Source organism: Sminthopsis crassicaudata, chromosome 4 (assembly GCF_048593235.1).
Source record: "Sminthopsis crassicaudata isolate SCR6 chromosome 4, ASM4859323v1, whole genome shotgun sequence".
NCBI classification, from domain to species: domain Eukaryota; kingdom Metazoa; phylum Chordata; class Mammalia; order Dasyuromorphia; family Dasyuridae; genus Sminthopsis; species Sminthopsis crassicaudata.
Genome location: NC_133620.1, coordinates 68,712,033 through 68,733,378, shown reverse-complemented (window position 1 = coordinate 68,733,378; position 21,346 = coordinate 68,712,033). Strand labels below are relative to the sequence as shown.

The 21,346-nt window shown below is 32.1% G+C and overlaps 1 protein-coding gene across 1 annotated transcript in view; it reads right to left on the bottom strand.

The window, feature by feature from the left end:
• Positions 1–21,346, bottom strand: part of CEP350 (centrosomal protein 350) — a gene marked incomplete in the record, with an annotated part of 163,600 nt that overhangs the window by 7,493 nt on the left and 134,761 nt on the right. The window contains 5 exon segments of the mRNA XM_074308508.1: positions 915–2,980; positions 4,145–4,227; positions 4,695–4,831; positions 12,077–12,237; positions 14,907–15,051. Coding sequence (XP_074164609.1) covers positions 915–2,980; positions 4,145–4,227; positions 4,695–4,831; positions 12,077–12,237; positions 14,907–15,051 — 2,592 coding nt within the window.

Below are 21,346 nucleotides of genomic sequence, written 5' to 3'. Positions count from 1 at the left end.
ATAGTGGTTATTAATAATAACTAACTACTTTAAACATTTCATTTTAAAAGAATTCTGCTTACATGTCTTATGACTGGATTTTTTTTTTTTAATTACTGGTTAGGTTTTTTTTTGCATCATAAATCTTCTGTGTTGTTATAAATTTGGAAATAGGATGTGGATTTTCTCACCTCTGGTGTGAATCTGGCTCAGGTTACTAAAAAGCATTACTTTTGCTCAATTGTCCAAGAACAACCTAAATAACTGATGGTCCTGATGTATGTCATAGTGGACATATATCCATTTAACCAGACTCATCATCATAATAAAAGCTGACATTTATATAGCGCTTTAAAGTTTACAAAGCGCTTTACATACATTTTCTGATTTGTTCATCATAACTGGCAGTCTCTGCACAGAAACCATGACTGAGTAGCTAGTTAGGCAAATAGCTCTCAGGCGTCTCCTCAACGATAAAGTTCAGAACCACTAGTAAGGAAATATAGAATAAGCTTGCACAGTGATCTACTTGGACACCTAAGCTGGGAACAGTATGCGAGATAGTCAACTTAGCACTTTTTAATGAACACTATAATCCTCACAAATCTGTGATGTGTTTGTGACATCTCTAAAATAATTCTTTGTGATGTAACAGAGGACAGTTAGTTCAGAGAGAAAAAAGCTACAAAGTATTCAAAAACAATGATTCTGTTTACTTATAAACATCATGGCTTCAACGGAGTTAACAAATTCACAAAACAAGAATTTCCACTGATTTAAAAAAAGATTCAGTGTAGGTAATTCATTAGTTACTTAATAGGGAATATATTAAAGGGAGAAAAATTATCAGGTTTTGTATTACACAATTTACACTAGTTAGATATTATTCTATGATAACATACTCACAGTATTTTTCTTATGTAAGAAATACTCACTGGTCTGGGGCACATATCTGGAGAGGAAACTTCTTCTCTTTCATCATCTACTTCAGGCTTTAAAAACAGACCTGGCAGGCTACTTGGTGATTGCTCCTCATAATTAGATGGGACTCTGGAAAATATTTTTTCTTGGTCATCATCATGAAGCTCTTGGTTGCTAAGTTGTATTTTCTCATTCTTAACTTTCTTAATTTGTTGCAACTGATCAACTGTATCCTTCACAAAGGTTTTTAGCAGGCTATCTGTCAGTAAGCTGACTGTCTCCAATTTTTTTGATTTTTCTTCCACACTAAGTGATGATCTCAACTGAGCTTCCAATTGGTTTTTTTCTTTAGTTAAAAGGTCCAGGAGTGGGGTTGAAGGTTTTCCCAAAACTTGTGGAGATAAGCTCTCTTTCTTTTCAGACAATTCTTTTGTCCAATACTCTTGTTGTCTTTTCAGTTCTTCAGAAAGGACAATATCTAAAGTATCATCCAATACAAAAGTAGTAACTTTTTCTATGGCACTAGAAACAAAAAGGGAAATATCATCCTCATCTTTTATAGAACAAACTATAGAATCCACTAAAGATTGCTCTTGAGTAGTTGATTCAGTAGATACAGAATTCTCTTGTGTATGGTCTACTTTAAATATGGATTCAGTCTTACTGCTTCTCTCCACTGAAGTTGCCACTATATGTATGCTAACTGGAGATTTCTCCTGGAAATTTTCATTTGAATCTTTTTCTCTATTGGACTCAGGACTCTCTGTGTCTTTCTGATCTTGTTTTTGATGCTGATTATATTGTTCATTTGAAAAAACATTTTCATTTTCATCTACAAAATTATCAAAATTTTCTTCAATGTGAGAGATTTTCTGGGGAGGAGCAAAAATCCCATGCTTCTCTTTACATTCAAAGTATGTAATTCCATCATAAGTTCCATTGTTATTTCCTTCAGGCTTGTCCAACTCTACTCCAGCCCAAAATCCCTTTGCAAACTCTGTCAAACCTTTGAATCGAAGAGTGCCAGGCTGAACATTGCTGATAAGGACTCGGTCACCAAGTTGGAAATCAAGCAATTTATCTGTTTCAGCAGTAGAGACAGAAGCCCACGATGGTGCCTCAGTGATACCATTTTCATTCTCCACATCACTCCGTTCCTTACTTTTCAAAAGTTCTGTTGGGGATCTGAGGTCTAATAGTCTCCCAGAATGGACACTTCCAGAAATGGACAGACTTTTCTCGCTAAGGCATTCACTAATTTCATCATCGCTACCAAAACTAGTGGCTTTACTTCTTGAGTTCTTTGTTAGTGGCAATTTTTCCCTCTGTGATTGAGAGTCTCTTCTAGGAGACAATACAGATGATAATTCAAAGTCATCTTTGTACAATTCAACAGGTGTTCCTTCAACTGAAGTATCTTTCTTGGGAGAAGACGCCTCAAAGTCATCTGAGTAGGACATCTCTCTAAGACCAGAAAGTTGCTCTGAAACAGACAAGTCCTGTTCCTCTGCAATCTTTTGTCGGTAGGAAGCTTGTTCTGATTTTGCACTCAGATCCTCCATATCATCTCTGTCCTTTTGTACCTCTTTCATCATTTTCTCTATTTTCTGAAGGTTCTCCCTGGCAAGTGGGCTCTGTGAATCTTTTGGGGCACTTTTAGAGTCTAAAGGAAGACTTTTCATTGAGATAATCTCAGGTGAATCTCCTTGCTCCAGGTCTAGTTTCAATAAGACATAAGATTTTCCAGAGAGTTTAGAATAACTATCTTCCATCTCACTCTCTTCTGATTTCGCATATTCCCCCACCTCTTCTTGGATTTCAGATTTATGACTATCCTCTTCTTCCAACCTAATATCCAATACATTAGAGATTCTGTCGGTGTTTACATCTTTGAAAGGAGATAATAAAGGCACATTTTCCAGATAATCCCCAGATTCTGCTCTGGCTCTCCTAGATATTTTAAGGTGTGGAGATGGGTTTGGAGGTTGTTCTACATGAATGTCCAAGTCAGCAGGTCTCTTGGCAGGCATAGACAACGTTCTCTCAGACAAAGATTTCTCAGAACTTAAGGGCGAAGTATCTGAAAGACATAAAAAAAGAAAGCATAACATTAAAGTTATCAAAAAACACTTTTCAGTTATATACTAGCCATGTACAAGTAATATTTGTAGTAAGGAAGAAAAACAAAACCTTGGGCAACAATAGCTAATGAAAACTCTTCTACCAGGAGAAGCTTTATGCTTTGCTTTTTTAATACAGGATACTCAATAAGAATTAAAGCAAATTTGGAAGAACCTTTTATATACCATCTTAAAAACTTAAAAAATACCACCAAAACCCCCCCCAAAAAAACTAAAGAAAGAAAAATGGGCATAAACTGGTAGAGACCATTTTCTTTTTACAATTAGTTAGACTGGTCAAAAACAAAATTGTACAATGAATACCTATAAATTATTATTTTAAGGAAGGTGAGGGTTAGGAATAGGAAGTAGAAATAACTATAAATGTTCTATCTGGCAGTAGGTAGCATAGTAGATTGAGTCCTGGGCTTGGAGTCAGAAAACTTGAATTAAAATACAGTGTGAGATATGTACTAGGTATGTGACCCTGGGTAAGTCATTTTGCCTGTCTCTGGTTTCTCATCTGTAAAATTGGAATGAGAGTAATGATTGCACATACTTCCCAGAACTGTCATAAGCATCAATTGAAATAATTTTAAAGCACTTGGCACAATGCCTGGCACATGACATACAGACCCTATATAATATTAGTAATTATTATTTCAAATATATTTTTTAGAGTATAATTCTTTAGCTCTCTAACTTTTTTTGGTAAGAAAGGAGGGAAGGGAGAGGAACTCCATAACATAACCAACATAAAAATTCTGATTTTTTTTTTTTATAATTGTTGGAATTCAAAGAAGAGAAAAAATATGACCTAAACTGGTCATTAAAAAAATAAAGAAAGAAAATGTGGTACTAAAGGCTCAATGTTAAATGTATGCTTAATTATCTTGCCATATAAAGCTTTTCCATAACTCAGTTTTCTCATCAAGTGAGGCAAATGAAAAATAGCTTCACACAAATACGATAAATTTGTAATGCACATTGAAAAATAATTTTGTAGAATGAGCTATAAAATTGCCATCCGCTGTTTCTAATGAATGCATTGTAGAATAGAGCAGGTATAGACTTTAGGGTATTCTGCACAAATCCTTAAACATCATTTGTCTTATATTACATACCAAGATGTTCAGCAATAGATTCTAGGGATCCTCTGGACCGTTCTGACTCTGCCAGGGATTTCCAGTTCTTTGCTGCTTCAGGCCTGCGAGAGAAAAGCTAATAAATAAAGAGAAGTACAGAGCTCTTTGGCAGCAGAATATCTGGGGAAATGGAAAAGGGTGGAATTCTCATTCAACTTCTAAAAAATTCTATAAGCAACTTACCCAGAGATCCAATTCCAACTCAATTAGCACCTCAGTGTGTTCTAATCTTTGTTATGCATATGCTGGATAGATTTTAAATTCTTCCCACACTCATTTTTATGATACACTTACATAAACTGCATATTATAAAGTTTTTGGGGTGGGGTTGCCTCATGAAGACAAAAACAACTTTAGTAAAATAAGAGAGGTATATTTCTTTTTAGTAAAAATTATAAAATAAGCTAATATTGCATCATGGTTGCCAATACTTCCAGTTTCCATTTGTTTTAAATCCTGCATCTTAATATTAGGATATTTTATTATCAGACTGGACAGTACAGAAAACAAATGATTAAAAAAGTCTAACCTGTGAAGTGGTGGAGGTTTGATCTTGGGCCTTTCAGTAGTGGAGGAGGGAGTTTTAATTTGAGGTTTAGCTGTTGGTGATGTCTCAAGGTCCCGGCTTAATTCTGCTTCTGTTTTCTTGATAAATTCATCATAAGACTGTTTTGAGAAATTGAAATTGTACTTAGTATTCAGAACTAAGACTTTTATAATCAAGAACTTTAATCACTTTCAGTTTACACCTGTGTAGCAATATTCATATTCTGGCATTGTGTATATTTTGGGGAAAGAATTATTTTTATTATATTATAATCATATCATTATGGTATGATCTAATGCTGTTTTTAACATTTATATCCATAAATCCACTCTGGTAAATAGCTGACTTTTGGGGAAGGGAAAAAAAGACAGCCAATGAGTTTAATACTCCAAGTCTTCATTTCATCTATTGTGATAATAAAAAATATTATTTGTAAGCAAGTATCATCATCTACCAATACCCTCCCTCACAAGTACCATCTGGTGTTTTTAAAAACATATAGAGTCCGGGAGGTAGTTACAGTTCCTTTGGGGATGGTTCAGGCCCTTGTTCTAAACTCCCCTATCTGGGATGGATTTGGTGTCCTATACCTGTTCACCAGTTTTGTAATGCAATCTCCACTGTTTGTCATTTAAAACCCTTCAGAATCTAGATGCTAGAGTCTATTATTTCTCTTTCCATGCTTCTTTTCAATTAGTCATTTACTCAACAAGCATTTATTAAGTAAGTGTGCTAGGCATTATTCTTGTATATTCCTCTTCTTCACAAGCTACACTCTAACCAAATTAGCCACCTCGCTGTTTCTGGTACATGACACTTTATCTTCAATCAGAGAGAACTTCAGCTATGGGCCAAGAATGCTTTCCCTCTCATTTCTGCCTTTTAGAATGCCTTCTTTTCTTCAAGGCTTTCTTCAAGTATTAATTCCTATATAAGACTCAATCTGATACTCCAGTTGTTAGGGCAACTCTACTCCCAGAAATTATTTTGAATACATTTTTTATTTGTTGTTTCCCTTCAACAGAATATAAGTTCTTTGAGGGGAGAAAATACTTGTTTTTTAGCTGTATCTAACACAATGTCTGGTACTTATAATAGTTCTTAGTACATGCTTGCTGAATGAACATATCTGAAGGCTGTTGAAGAGACTCCATTAAATGCTATATATGGTCAAACTAATATTCAGTCACTAAGAGCATTAAGGAAACTTATATTGGAGGATCTGTCCTCTATATCTTAGGTATACTTGAAAATACATTTTCCCCCTCATCAACTATAATGTTTTTTATTTATGAATGTACCTTTTTGGTGAACCATTTCAACTCTATATTGCCCTCTTGAGTCCATCACTTATCTTGCCCTGCCAAAATCCAGCCTCAGATTATCTAACTTTTACTCTTACTTATATGCTGCTGAAGTTGAAAAAAAAATCAAAAAACTTTGCTAGCTGGATCTACCATAAATTTATACTATATAATCTCAATTGGATCCTGATTGTAGCAAAGCATCTTCTAATTAATCAATTCACTATCTCATTCACCAAAGTGGCTTTTCAGCCCTCCTCAAATCTCTATTCCTCAACCCTCTCAGCTGAGAAGCTTGTCCTTTATTTTACATCAAAACAAAACAAAAACCCTGAGTCCATTTAAAGAGTTCCCTCTTTTCCCTGCCTCCTCATTTCATATCACTTAAATGTCTTCTACAAGTATCTTTTCCTCCTATTTTACATGAGGAGTTAGCTCTTCTCCTGGTTCCAAAGCAAACCCTTCTACACACACAAGTGATCCCATGCCATTAGGTTTTCTCCATTAGTGTTCCTCTATCATCTCTACATGCTCACTAATTTCCTATCCCTTCCTGTCTACTGGATACCTCCCTACTGCCGATACATGTGCTGTGCCTCTCTCAGACTCACTTCATATATCTCTAATTTTTGTCTTTTATTTCCTCTCTTTTTTGGCTAACCTCTCTAAGCAGATTGTCTACAATAGAGAACTATTAGGGTTTCAATGATCTCTAAACTGATAATTCTCAAATCTCCTTATTCTGCCTCAATCTCTTTCTGGATCTTCAGTCTCTCAACTCCAGCTTGAATAGACATCTTGAAATGGATTATCCATACATATCTTAAATTCAATATATCAAAAACTGAATTCTATTATCTTTTACCCTAACTCTTTCCTTTTACTAACTTCCCTATTATTGAGGGTACTAATTCTCCCAGTTATCTAGGCTCAAAACCTCAGTGTCATCCTTAACTTCACTATATTATATCTCATATATAATCAGTTGCCTAGGTCTGTTTTTTTTTTCTTCCTTTGTAATACTTCATATATGCTCCCTTCTTTCTTTTCACATTGCCATCTCTCTAGTCTAAGATCCCACCGTCTATCTTCATCAATAGCTTGCTTGTTAGTCTCCTTGCCTATTCCAGTCCATCATCCACTCAGCTATCAGACAGATCTTCTAAAAGCTCTGGTCTATATCATTTCCTCTATTCAATAAACTCCCAGTAGCTCTTTATTACTTCCTAAATCAAATGTAAAACAATCTTGTGTTCAAAATTCTTCAAAATCTAGCTCCCTTTTACTTTCCCAGTATTCTTACACCTCATTCTCAAACATGTACTCCAATGACAATGGCCTTCCTGACTATTCTTCACACTCAATTCCAAGTATTGTCACAGGTCTATGATTTCTGCCATGCCTATAATTTTTCCCATTACAGCTTTCCTAGTATTCTTCAAGTCTTAGCTAAATGCCATGTTCTGCAGGAAATCTTTTCCATCCCTCTGTTGGTTATCTTTAATTTATCCTATATGTATCTTGAATGTTATCTCCCTCATTAAATTGTGAGTTCTTTGAGAGCAAGAAAACATTTTTGCCTTTCTTTGTATTCCCAGTATCTGGCACACAATAGGCACAGTTAATAAGTGCTAGTTGACTGACCACTCAATTTTTAAAACTTGTATTTTAAGTCTCTAACAGTTCTTGCTGAGTTCTCTTAAATTTATTACCTACTGCATAAAATATTATATTCTTTAATTCATTATTTAATTTTAATATCCTTGTTGAAGAAGGATTTTTGACTGGATATCTACATCAGGGATCAGGAAAAAAAGCTATAGTTTGTTTTGATCACAGCAAAACATTTATCAAAATCTAATACAATGTTTGTGGACAAGAAAGAGAGTTGCAAGCTACACAAGAGTAATGTTAAATGGATTCAGAGCTAACTGAATAGTTATATTGTGAATATAATGAATGTATATATTAATACATACATATGTACATATTAATGGTTCAATGTCAAATTGGAAAGACCACTCTAATCAAGTGTCCCAGAGATAATATGCTTAACTCTGCACAACTTTATATTTTGGTAAATGACTTTAAGGTATTATTTGACATGCTTATTCAAACTAAAGATAACAAATCTTGGAGAGATAGTTAATAGTCTAGATGACAGAATCAGGATCCAAAGAGACTAAATTTAAAAAATATGAAATGCAATATGGATAAATGAATACTTTTACACTTGGCTTAAAAAGTCAAATACAAGATTGGTAGGGAATGGCTACAAAGTATTTTGTAAAAGGATATTTGGATGTTTTGGTGGACAATAAGCTTGATTTGAGTAAACAATATGGTACAGATGCAAAAACAAAACAAAAAACCCCAACCAAAACCAAAAAATAAACAAACAAAAAAAAATAATTATGGGCAGCATTTAGAAGCAGCCAGGAATCAGAAGATGATGTCATACTGTGCTCTAGTCAACCCATATCTGAGTAATCCTTTCAATTTTGAACTACCCATTTTAGGAAGGACACTGAAAACTTGGAATATTTTCAAAGGAAGCAACCAGGAAAGTAAAAAGTCTTGAAATGATGAATGATGAACTCTCATCCTAAGGTTGAGTTCCTTCTTATTGGAAGTATTCAAGTAAAGGTTAAATAAGTACTTATCAGGCATATGATTGAAATTTTTTTCAGGTATTGGTTGATCTTATTGTCAGTCTCTTTCTCCTCTGAAATTCTGTGATCTCCCCAGATCAAAACATACTTTTCATTCCAGATTTTTCTTAGAGTAATTTGTTTGCATCCCTCTCCTATTATTCTTCCTATCATATTCTATATTATACTTATTTGTGAATGTCATATCATAGTAGAAAACAGGCTTAATGAGAGGAGAAACTGGTTTTATTTTAGTCTTATAATAGAGATGTGTAGCACAGAAGTTTGTAAATAGTAAGGTATTTAATAAATATTTGAATTTTAAAATATGTTCTTTCAATTTCATTATTTCTATTAAGTGGCGCTATTCACTCAGTCCTCCATTTCTGAAATTTTGTCAATGTCTTTAATTCTTTTTCCATTTCCTCTCAGTTACCAATCAATAAACTAAGTGTCTACTGTGACACTGTGCAAAGTGTTGGAGGTACAAAAAAAAAAAAAGTTTGTAAAATATAGTTCCTACCCTAAAGTAGCTCATACTCTAATGACTATGAAATACTTGATTCTCTATTGAGACTCTACATATTCTTGTACTGGTGCCTTCTTCTCTATTCCTACTTTCACTCTATTGTATATAGATTCTTATTACTGGACTGATGCAGTAGGTCTTCCCACCTCTAGTTTTTCCTCCTTTCAATCCATCTTTCACATCAAGAGGAGATTGAATTTCTTCAAGCATTTATTTAACCATGTCACTCTTCTGAATAAAACTCTTTAAAGGTTCTCTAGCACCTGCTGTTAAGGTTTATACTCTGACATAACTCAAGGCTGTTTATAAACTAGTACTACTGAATCATTTCAGTCTTATTTAATGATCGTCTTTTCTTCTAAGCTCCAGCCCCAACTATTTGCCATCCCCTATGCATTTTTCTGCTTCTATGTTTTTCTATCTTTGATTTATTCATGCTGTTTTTTTCTGGAAGTGCTTTTAGAAGATGAATTTCTACCTAATTCCCAAATGTCATTCTCCCATGAAGCGTTTACTGAACCTCCAATTGACAATGATTTTTCTCCCAAACCTAAAATGGCACTCTGTACTTATAAACCTCTGCTTAAAGATGTCCAAGTAATGTACCTTTTTCTTAGGCAGCCCATCTTACTTCTGATCATCTTTAATTATTGGGACTTTTTGTTTTATATATTTTTAGTTCTGCCCTCGTGAACTAAAGAAAATAAGTCTAATTTCTCTTCCATATGACATCCCATCAAATATATGGAAACCCTTATAATGCCCCACTAAAAAGTCATCTTTTTCAGAATAAACTCTAGTTCATCAACTACTCTCTTTGTGGTGACACGTTCAATAAATTGAATTTGAAGGTAATTAGGGTACCATGCAACGTGTATGCTTTTAGTCCCTTCATCAGGTGAACACACTCAGCTTGTCAACTTCTGAAATATGGATATTAGAATCGTACACAGTGCCCACATGTGATATGACCAAAGTGATAGACAGTGTCCCACCAATCTGTATACTAATTACATTGCTATTAATTTAGCTCTTAGAATACTACTTCTTTTTTGGCATCCACATCACACTACTGATTCATACTGATCCTGTAATTCATTTTTATCCCATATTTGTGAAATTGACTTTTAAGAATATATGGATAAATTAATCTTATTCTTTTTGTCTCTCTGGATTCCAATTCTATCACATAACTAGGATTAATTAGTCTTCCCATTTCCAATCATTCATAAATTAGATAATTATACTATTCATGTATATTTTCATCCAAGACTTCAGTCTATCTCACAGAAGGAAATTATGTCTTGTTTAAATTCTTTATTTGTCTTCTTGCTTATCACATACACCAATAAATACTTAAACCACAAGTGCTGAATTGAATCTGAAGTTATTTTAGGGCATCAGACAAGGTGACTTAGGAAGCCTTCTATGTGAGTACAAGTAGAAAGCAACTAAGAGTGAAATATATTACAATATAAATTTTAGGGGTTTTTTAATGTGTTATGTAAACCAATAGGATGGAGTAGCAAAATTTTTCTTATGGTATTTCACTTTTCCAAAATAACATAATTAACGGCTAATCAGGATATTTTTATTTATTATGTTTATTTGTATATTGTTTATTTGCTATTTATAAACTGTGGAATATCTGCAAATTTTTAAAATTAAATTTTAGGATCACTGAGTAGACCCTCATATTTTTAAACTGATGATATTATTTCAAACCTTTTCTCTGCCAATAGTGGAGACATTCAGTTTTATCTACTACCATCACACAACTTCTTGGTACCAGTTTATGCACACCTTAAACAACATCACTCAAAATTACATTAGAGTGATGACATAATTCTTTACTTTCTACCTACCTTTAACTGGACAGTAAGATCAAAGTTGCACAACTTTGCATATATTTACTAAAAGGTATATGGCTCTGCACTTGTGATTTCAGGTATTCCTAGATTAGGAAATTCTCTTTACCAATGCAATTTGTAGTTTTAAAGAGTTGCACAAAACACTGAAAAGTTAAATAGCCCGTCAGAATTACAAAGCCAGTGAATATCAATCAGAGGACTTGAATCCAGGTTTTCCTAGCTGTAAGGCCAGCTCTCTTTTCAAGATGTCATGGAGCTGGCTCTAAAAAGATATTGTAATTACTAAAAAATAATTTTATTAATAAATCTAAGGAATGAATTTTCATATCAGAAAGTCAATGAGGTATTTATTTTTCTAAAGAACCAGCATCAAGTTTTACTGTTGGCATGAGGGATAGAGTCAATTTTATATCTGTCAATTCTGTCTTCTGTCATTTTAATGTCTATCTTTGCTATTATGTACTTCATAAAAGGAAAGTAAAATTTATCAAAAATAAACTCAGTGAGCATTTTATTAATAAACATTATTTTCAGTAATGATGAGGGTGATCATGATAATAACTATCTGGATAAAGTACTAAGATGTATTTGAAAAACAGTATGAAATCATGAAAGAAGTTGCCAAATGTCTGGCCAATAAATACCAAAGTACTTTGTGGCAAGGAACTTACAACTTCATGGTAGGTTTTATTTTTAATTTTTTAGACAATGATTTTTATTATTTAATTGGATAAATTTGTTGCTATTTCACTGGTTAAATACCTTGTCTGTTACTATAAAACAATCATTGTCCTTTATACATTAAAAAAAAATTATTGATGTTTAATTCTTTGTAAAAAAAACCTAGATTTCATAAGATTAAAAAAAACAACAACCCAGCATAAAAAGAACCATTTAGTAATGGAAATTTTCTAATTAATCATCACTTTATAAATGTAAAAAACATTTTGGATTTCATATATACATTAGCTTTAATATCATATTACCCTTCTCCCATCCAGTTTCTAACCTCTAACTGTTTGATCAGACTGGCCTCCTGGGCTTTTAGCCTTTCTTTCTGCCTTTTTTTCTGTTCCTTTTTCAGTTGATCAACAACTGATTTTCTCTTCCGCAGCTCATCTTTTAAAGCTCTGATTCTACCTTCAATGTCACTCTGGTCAGAAGTAGGTTCTGAAAAAGATACAATTAAAGCAATTTAAAAGATATAGGTTTTTCTTTAATTTTTCCTCAGGTGATAAATTTCATTCATGGTCCCATGTAAAATTTACCTGCAAACAGATTTTCCTAAACCACAATAATCATAAAAACCTTTGAGTTTAATCTTAATTACAAAAGAATTCAAAAGAAAACTCATTTAAACAGTTAATAAAATAAAATTTTCACAAACTAAGGAATGATTTGTTTTTTCTTTTTTTTCCCTATGTTCAGGTTTAATTTCTGTCACCTGAAACTACAAATAAAACCGTGGTAATGGGATTATTAGCTCAAAGGTATAAACAGTTTAGTGACTTGAGGGTAAAATTAAAAATTACTTTCCAGAATGTTTGGATCACATTCCAGCTTCACTAATAGTACATTAGTCACATCTACTAATGTAAGGAGACATTTAAGTAAACAGAAAACAAATTAATTTTAAAAACAAATCAAAAAACATATTTGTGTATTAAAAACTTAACTTATGAATAAGAAGATTGTATTAAGCATTCTAAAATGAATTCACAGAACTAATTATAGTATTTCTTTAAATGGGGTCTGGAGGTCATATACATTCTCTTTAAATCGAGACAGTCTTAGATCTGATTCAAAGAAGCTTTAAATATGGAATAAGGAACCTGAAGTTTTGGTCACAATTCCAGTGACCTACAGGGCAACACTGGGCAAGTTACATTCATTTATGGAGGCAGTCAGAAACTACTGGCAAACCCCAGTAAATTTCAGAATTTATTAATTTGAAAACTACTAACATGAAGGAATATTGTCTTTATCTAACTCCACAAAGATTATCATATAGATAAAGAGAATCTTATATGAATTCTATACTTCATGTAGGAGCTATGTCATACAGTTAGTCACTCTCTGAAGCTGAATTTGAACTCAGGTCTTCCTGACTCCAGGTTCTGTATGATATTCATAGTGCCACCTAGTTTCCCATTAAAGTTTTCTTTAAATCAAACTGTTTTTTAAGTGAAAAGACTCAATATCAAAAAATTTTCAATTATTCATACATGAAAAGAATTGAATTTACTATCCATTTGAAAAAATTCATTATAACAAAAAGCTACTATAAATTTAGTACATTTTGAAATAAATTTATACTTTATTAATTATAATACTATCTACATAACATTTAAAAATGGAAACTAGTATATGTGTGAGACATTTATTTATGCAATAGATTATACATTTGTTTTAGAAGTACCTTGTTACAACTTTGAAACTTCTCACCATAGGCTAGGAACCACTGATTCAATGGAAAATTAAGGGCAAATGAATTTTATTCTCATGTACTTCTGCAATTAAAACAAGACTTTGGAGTTTTGCAATCCTAAGTATTTAATGAAAGACTTATACTAAAAGACTAATTATAGCAGCTAATGATTCTAGACTACTACACTACGAATGGGAAATCTGTGGCAGAGACTAAAAACTAATCTTTTCTGAATTTAATCTTATCAATATTTTTAAACTAAATTATTTGTTGTACTTTTTAGTCAAAGAAATTACCAAATACCTGAAAGTTGAAAAATTACTTTTATGATGCTATGAAAGAGACCACTGACTTAATTAAAAGTTCACCAGAAAGTATGTCAGGCAAGTAAAATTTTATCAGTAATGATTTTTTTGAGACAAAATGTAATTATTATTATTTTTAATTCATTTGAGATTGGCAAAAATCTTAACCAAATCTAAAAGAAATAATAAGAAATATAATATCAAGCACAAGAAAATTATAATGGCTTATGTACTGTACTGGTACTGTCAAATAATGATAGACATAAAAACAAAATATTTTCCCCAGATCAGAAAAGCCAAGGACTAGTTGAACATAATATTGTATTTATATTCTCAGATGCAGTTACTCTTAATATATTTTTGTGCTTAATTTAAGCTTTTCTTTGATATACAAGAAGATTGATCTTAAGAAGCATGTATATGATGTAAAATGTATGGGATTACCTGTTATCGGGGGGAGGGAGTGGAGGGAGGGAGAGGATAATTTGGAAAAATGAATAAAAAAAAAAAGAAGCATGTATGTGAAATAATTTTCATGTACTGACAACATGTAAGAAAATATATTAAAAACAAACAAAAATATTGAAAAATGAAAAACCTCTGAGTTTTATAGGGTAAGACAAAAAGACTAATGAAAATGAATAATATATATTCCCTGCCAAATCATAATGGCATGATTGTACAGAAAAGTGGAAATCATGTCATTATATACAGTTTTATGATGTTCTATAGTTTTATAGGAATAATCTGCTTTAGGAAAGTGTGATACATTTATTTATTCTGAAGCCTATTAATCCATTACATAAAATAAAAAGGAATAATTCATTAAATGACCTTCAATCAAACTGACAGGAGGAAAATTGAGGCAATTTTGCTAGAAAAGATAACTTGATATGGAACCTTAAGATACTAGCTATTGATGTATGTGATAACAGTAAAAATAATCATATCAATTGCCTCCTGCTACTTAAATAATTATAGTATTATCATCTAGCCTCATTGCTTGCAGCATTCCTTGCTAACAAAAAAGTACAAAATTTTATATTGCCCACTTGTAGAAAGACAAATTGTATTGAAATGATATAATTAAAGACTACTACTCTTACCTGACTGTGTCATAGATAATGACTCATCTGACCAACTATGAGAGAGTTGATGGGATTTCCCAGATAGGCGAGACTGTCCTCCAGTCCGGTGACTTCCTTTACTGGAATCATGCTTTGACAAGGATGCACAGCTTTTGGAAGGTGACTATTCAAATATGGAAGCAAAGAGGAGACATTTACTAAATTACTTAAAAAATTTTATTTAAAAAAGGAACATAATACAAGGGTAAAGTTCAGTTGTGAAAAGGGGAAGAGAAGAAAAGGCAAGCATTTTTAGAAATGATTGTGATGAAAGAAACAAAAAGCATCAATCAGTCACACACGTATGTAAAGAAAGTAAATCAATTAATAAACATTTATTAAGCACCTATTATGTGCCAGGCATAGTGCTAAGCAACAGGGATACAAAAAGCAAAGTTCAAAAGTCAAAAAGCAGTCCTTACCCTCAAAGAGCTCACAATCTAACAGGGAAGATAACAAGCAAACAAACATGAAAGACTACATATAAAACTATATAACATATAATAAAACAAACATATAAAACTACATAAAAAACAAACAAGCTACATATAAAATAAATAAGAGAGAAGGTGCTAGAATTAAGAGTTCAGTTTTCCAGCTAATCACTATTCTTTTTTTATGTCAAAGAAATCTGTTATCCTTGAAGGATGTGGGTGAATGCCAGGGAGTCTCATCCGTTATCTCTGCAACACTGGCTGTCCTTCAAGAAAGTCTGGTCTGTTATGGCTGCAACACTAATTGGTCACACAAGTAGGCACTACAATGAGCTTTTTTCACAAAGGCAAGATGAATGGGGTTGCTGCTAGCCTAGTATCCCAAATTTCTAGCCAATTATATTGTTTTCCTATCTATGGAGTTCCTTCTACTTTTTGGATGGTCTTCCTTTTGTCCATAAAAATAATCCGTCAGCCCTCGTTCAGGGTCTTTTGGATTGCTGAGGAAGTAAAGATCACTTTTATTAGTAACTGCTAACCTTATCAATAAACTGAACAAGCTTGGAATTGTTACCTCAATTTACCTTAATTTCAATAGCAACAGGTCTTAAGAAAGAGCTTAATTAATAAGAGGGTCTTGGTATGATTCTATTAGGTCTAGATGATCTCAAAAGAATGGAACGGTAGGGAAGACAAAGGAGGTGGGAATGGTGGAATAATGGGGAACATTATTTCCATAAATTGGTTGCAATAAGAGTTTCTATAATACAGGGCAGCAGGTGAAGGGAGTGAACAATGGGACCACACTTTCATTTGAATATATGTACACATAAACTCATATTATGCAATAAGAAAAAAAGGAAGGAAAACAGCTAAAAAAAGAATCAGGGGATGAGGATGATAAGAGAAAAGGTAGATTAAAGAAGGCAGTGATCTGAAGCAGAGCAGACAGTTAAAAAGAGGACAACATTTAAAAAATGAAAGAGAGAGACCCTAAATATAGCAGAATAAAATGAAGGGAAACATACAGTTGGCAATCAAAACTGTGAATGTGAATGGGATGAATTCATCCATACATTGAAAGGGAATAGCAGAATGATGTACAAATCAGATTCCAACAATAGATTGTTTATAAGAAACACACTTGGAAGAGAAAGATCTAAAAAGACTTAGGAGCTAAAGCAGAATCTATGATGTTTCAGCTGAGGTAAAAAAGACAAGGGTGGCAGTCATGATCTCAGACAAAACCAAGGCAAAAATAGATCGTATTAAATGAGATAAACAGGGAAACGACATTTTACTAAAAGGTACCATAGACAATGAATTAATATTAATACTGACCATAGATGCATTAAATGGCACAGCATGTAAATTAAATTTTTTAAAACAAATTTATTATTTATTTGTAAGCATTCTTTTCTTTTTAAATTTTAAGTTCCAAATTCTCTTACCCCTCCCCACCCACTGAGAAGGCAAGCAAAATTGTCAATTATACATGTGAAATCATGCAAAAGAAAATTTCATATTAGACATATTAGAAAAAAAATCAAAAGAATTATAAAAACAGCAAGAAAAGCTTACTTCAATTTCTGCTCAGAGTTTATCAGTTCTCTCTCTGGGAGTGGATACATTTCTTTTCATCATATATCCTTTTGAACTATTTTGCTCCATTGTATAAAATAGAGTGGCCAAGACTTTCACAGTTTAACATTATTAAACCTTGCTGTTACTTGTGTATATAACAATTTCCCAATACTTTTCACTTCATTGTACACCAGTTCATATAAGCTGTGCCATGTTTCTTTTGAAATTACCTCCCTGTCACTTACAGCACAATAATACTTCATCATAATCATATGCCACAACTTTTTCAGCCATTCTCCAATTGAAAGAAGCTCCTTAATTTGCCATTACAAAAAGAACTGCTATACAGACTTAGTAGTGGTACACCTACTTTTCCTCATCCCCTTCCATCATTTGTCATTTCTGATTGCTGTGAGATAGGTTCCTCAGAACTATCTTAATTTGCATTTCTCTAATCAATAATCATATTAAACATTTTTTTCATATGACTATAGGCAGCTCTAATGTATTGGTTCCCCCTCCTTCCCCCCCGGAAAACTGTCTATCCATATCTCTTGATCATTTATCAACTGAGGAATGACTAATGTTAGTAAATTTGATTTGATTCTGTATATTTGAGAAATACTTTTATAAGAGAAAATTGTCATAAAGTGTTTTAAATTTCTTCATTGATAATGGCACCATTTTTTTTTTTTTTTTTTTAGAAAATGTAGTTTCCCTGATTATGTTTTAGTTAGGTATTTTTGCTTTTGCTTTGTCTGAAATGATGATTGCTACTCCTGATTTTTGTTTTGTTTTTTTACTTCAGTTGAAACATAATAGATTCTGCTTTGGCAGTATCTTTCTGTTTCAAAGGTGTCTCTTGTAAACCACATATTATTGGAGTCTGGTTTCTAAATCATTCTACTTGCCCATTTCAATATTACTAACTGTATATTTCTCTCCATCCTTGTCTTTTTATAATATTCCTACATAAAAGTCTGTTTTGCTTCTGAACACTGCCTCCCTTAATTTGCTCTCACTTTTGTCACTTCCCACATCCCCAATTTTTTTATCCCTGTTCCTTCCTATTTTCCTATTGGATAAGATAAATTTTTATACCTAACTAAATATAAATATATATATATATATATATGCATTCTTCCTTTTTTTAAACCATTCCATTAAAGTGAAGTTTAAGCATTACTTGCAAATCTTCTCCACTCCCCATTTCACCTTCCACTAGAAAAGATTTCCCTTGCACATCTTTTTAATGTGAGAAAAAATTTCCATTCTACTTTTCCCTTCCCCTTCTCCTAATGCATGCCTCTTTCTCATCATTTCTTTGGGAGGAAGAGATAATATCAACATAATCAACTCAAATTCATGTCCTTTGTCTATGAACATCTACATACTTTTTAAAAAATTAAATGAGCTATAGGAGTAAATAGTACAATAGTAGTAATAGTGAGGGGCATCAATCTGACCTTCACAGACTTTGGTAAAGTTATCACAAAATTAGTAAGTTTAGAAGAATATCAGAAAAGTCAGATATGGTGGCTCTCTGAAGAAAACTGAATAGAAATAAAAAAGAATTTCTTAGCTTTGAAAGGCATATCCACAAATCTGATCATGTATTGAAGCAAAAAAACCTCATAAATAAATGAAGAGAAGTAGGACTGTTAAATGCATCTTTTTATGATCATAATGCAATAAAAATTAAATTTAACAAAAGTCCCTTGAGCACAAATTAAAAGTTAATTAGAAACTAAATAACTTAATTCTAAAGAAAGGCTAGGTCAAAGAACAAATCAAAGAAATAATCAGTAAGTTCAGTAAAGACAATGAAAATACACACCAAATGTGGATGCAGCTAAAGCTGTACTCAGGAGAAAATTTTAATCTCTGAGTTCTTTCAAGAATAATAAAGAAATAAGGGTAGATAAATGAATTTGGTATGCAATTTAAAAATTAGAAAACCAAAAATTAAAACATTTCAATTAAACACCAAAATAGAAATGTGAAAATCAAAGGAGAGAACAACAAAACTGAAAGTAAAACTCCCCTGACCAAATTAATAAAACAAGAACCTGTTTTTTGTGTGTTTTGTTTTGAGGGGAAAACCTAATAATTTAAGTGACTAGCTAATTTGATCAAAAATGTAAACTCAAATATGAATGAATCCACAATCAAAAATGAAAAAAAAAAACAATTTTAAGATCAATTTTGTCCAACTATATATCAACAAAACTGACAATATTAAATAAAATGAATATTTACAAAAATTAAAATTCCCCAAAATTAATAGAAGAGGAATAAGTAACAAATCATAGAAAAAGTAACTGAACCAGTCATAAATTAATTCCCTAAAAAGGGGTGGAGGGAGGGAAAAAACCAGTATCGAATGGATATTCAAGAAAATTTTACTATCCAGAGAGAGTCAAAGCAGAAAAAGAATAACTATAGACCAATTTCCCTAATGAATAATGATGCTAATTTTAAAAAACTGTACTGGAAAACAGAGAGTAGAAATGTATCACAAAGATAACTAGGCTCTAATAGGAATGCTGGACTGGTTTGATATTGGGAAAACCATAAAACACACATACACACCCACACCCCCACACACAAACACACCTCTTTATTTTTATCAGAAACCCCAGAGAAAACATATATAATGGGATAAGCTAGAAGCATTTCCAAAAAGATCAAAGTTTGTAAAGCAAGCATATCCATTATCACCATTTATAGTCAGCTCTATACTAAAAATACTACAGCCTGGAGTAATAAGGCAAGAAGAAAATTTAAAGGAATAAATACAGGCAATGAAAAAACAAAAACTAAATCACTTTTTATAACTGATGTGTTAATTTATTTATAAAACCCTAAAAATTCAACAACAACAATAATAAAAAAAAAACCTAATCAAAAGAAACAACTTCAGCAAAGTTGCAAGATATAAAATAAATGCACACTAATCATCAACGTTTCTGTAATAATACATCAAAACCTGGCAGAAAGAGAGAGAAAATTTCCATTTAAAATAACTACACATAGTATAAAATATTTGATGGGTCTACCTGCCAAGATACACACAGGAACTATATGAACACAATCATAAAACATTCTTCACAAAAATAAAGACAGAACTAAATCAAAGAAATGTTAATTGCTCCTTGATAAGATAAGTCTATATAATAAAAATTACAATATTAACTAAATTTACTTATTCAATACCATACCAATGAAATTACCGATGAATTATTTTACGGAATTAGTAAAAATCTTAACCAAATTCATCTGGAGGAATAAATGGTCAAGAATATGTAGGAAATCACTATCAGTACAAAATCTCAAACCATATTATATAGCTGCAAATGTCAAAACAATTTGTTATTGAGTAAACAACACAGAGAAAAAATGTCAAAAACATCACATCATGTTTTAGAAGTATGTCCAAAGAGATACTAAACTATATATATCTATCTATATAGATAGATAGATAGATATATCTATATCTTTGACCCAATAAGACTGTTAATAAGTCTATATTCCAAGCAAGAAGAAAAGGACTTTTATGTACAAAAATATTTATAGCAGTTTATTTTTTTCTGGGGGCAAAGAACTAGAAATGAAGAGATAGAAATGATTGGATAATGTCTAAACAAGTTATGGGTCATGAATGTGATGGAATACTACTATGTTGAAATTACAAAGTAGATAGTTTCAAAAAAACCTGGAAAAACTTGTAGAACTGATGCAAAATTAAGTGAGCAGAAGTAGAACAATTTATATAGTAACATCAATATCAAAGATATTGATAATCAACTATGAAAATACTTTGTAACTGAACATCACACACACCAAACACAATTCCAAAGGACTCATGTTATCTACCTCCAGACAAAAAAACTGATGGCTTCAGAGTACAGACAAGCATATTTTCTTATCTTGCTTTTTTTTTTTTTTTTTTGGGGGGGGGAGGAAGGATAGGAGTGGGGGATATGATTATGTGGAAATTTGTTTTGCATGACTACATATTTGTAAAGGACTTTATTTTTCCTGACTTTTAAAGGTTTGTGAAAAGAGAGTATTTGGAACCAAAAACACTCTAATCTAAAATCTAAATGCTAAATGTGTGTGTGTGTGTGTGTGTGTGTGTGTGTGTATCTGTCTTTAATTTTGCAAAGCGTTTTATAATTGAATTCATATGGTTTCTAAATGTATCTTGCTAGCTATATTCCCAAATATGGTATAAGGTATATATTGAAATGGAATTTTTTTCTCATTCTCCTTACTGTATGCAACACTGCTTATTGCTTCAATTAATTGGAGTTAATTAAATTCAATTAATGAAGTTATCTGCAAAAAATAATTTTGTTTCCTTTTTGCTATATGCTCATTATTTCTATTTATTTTTCT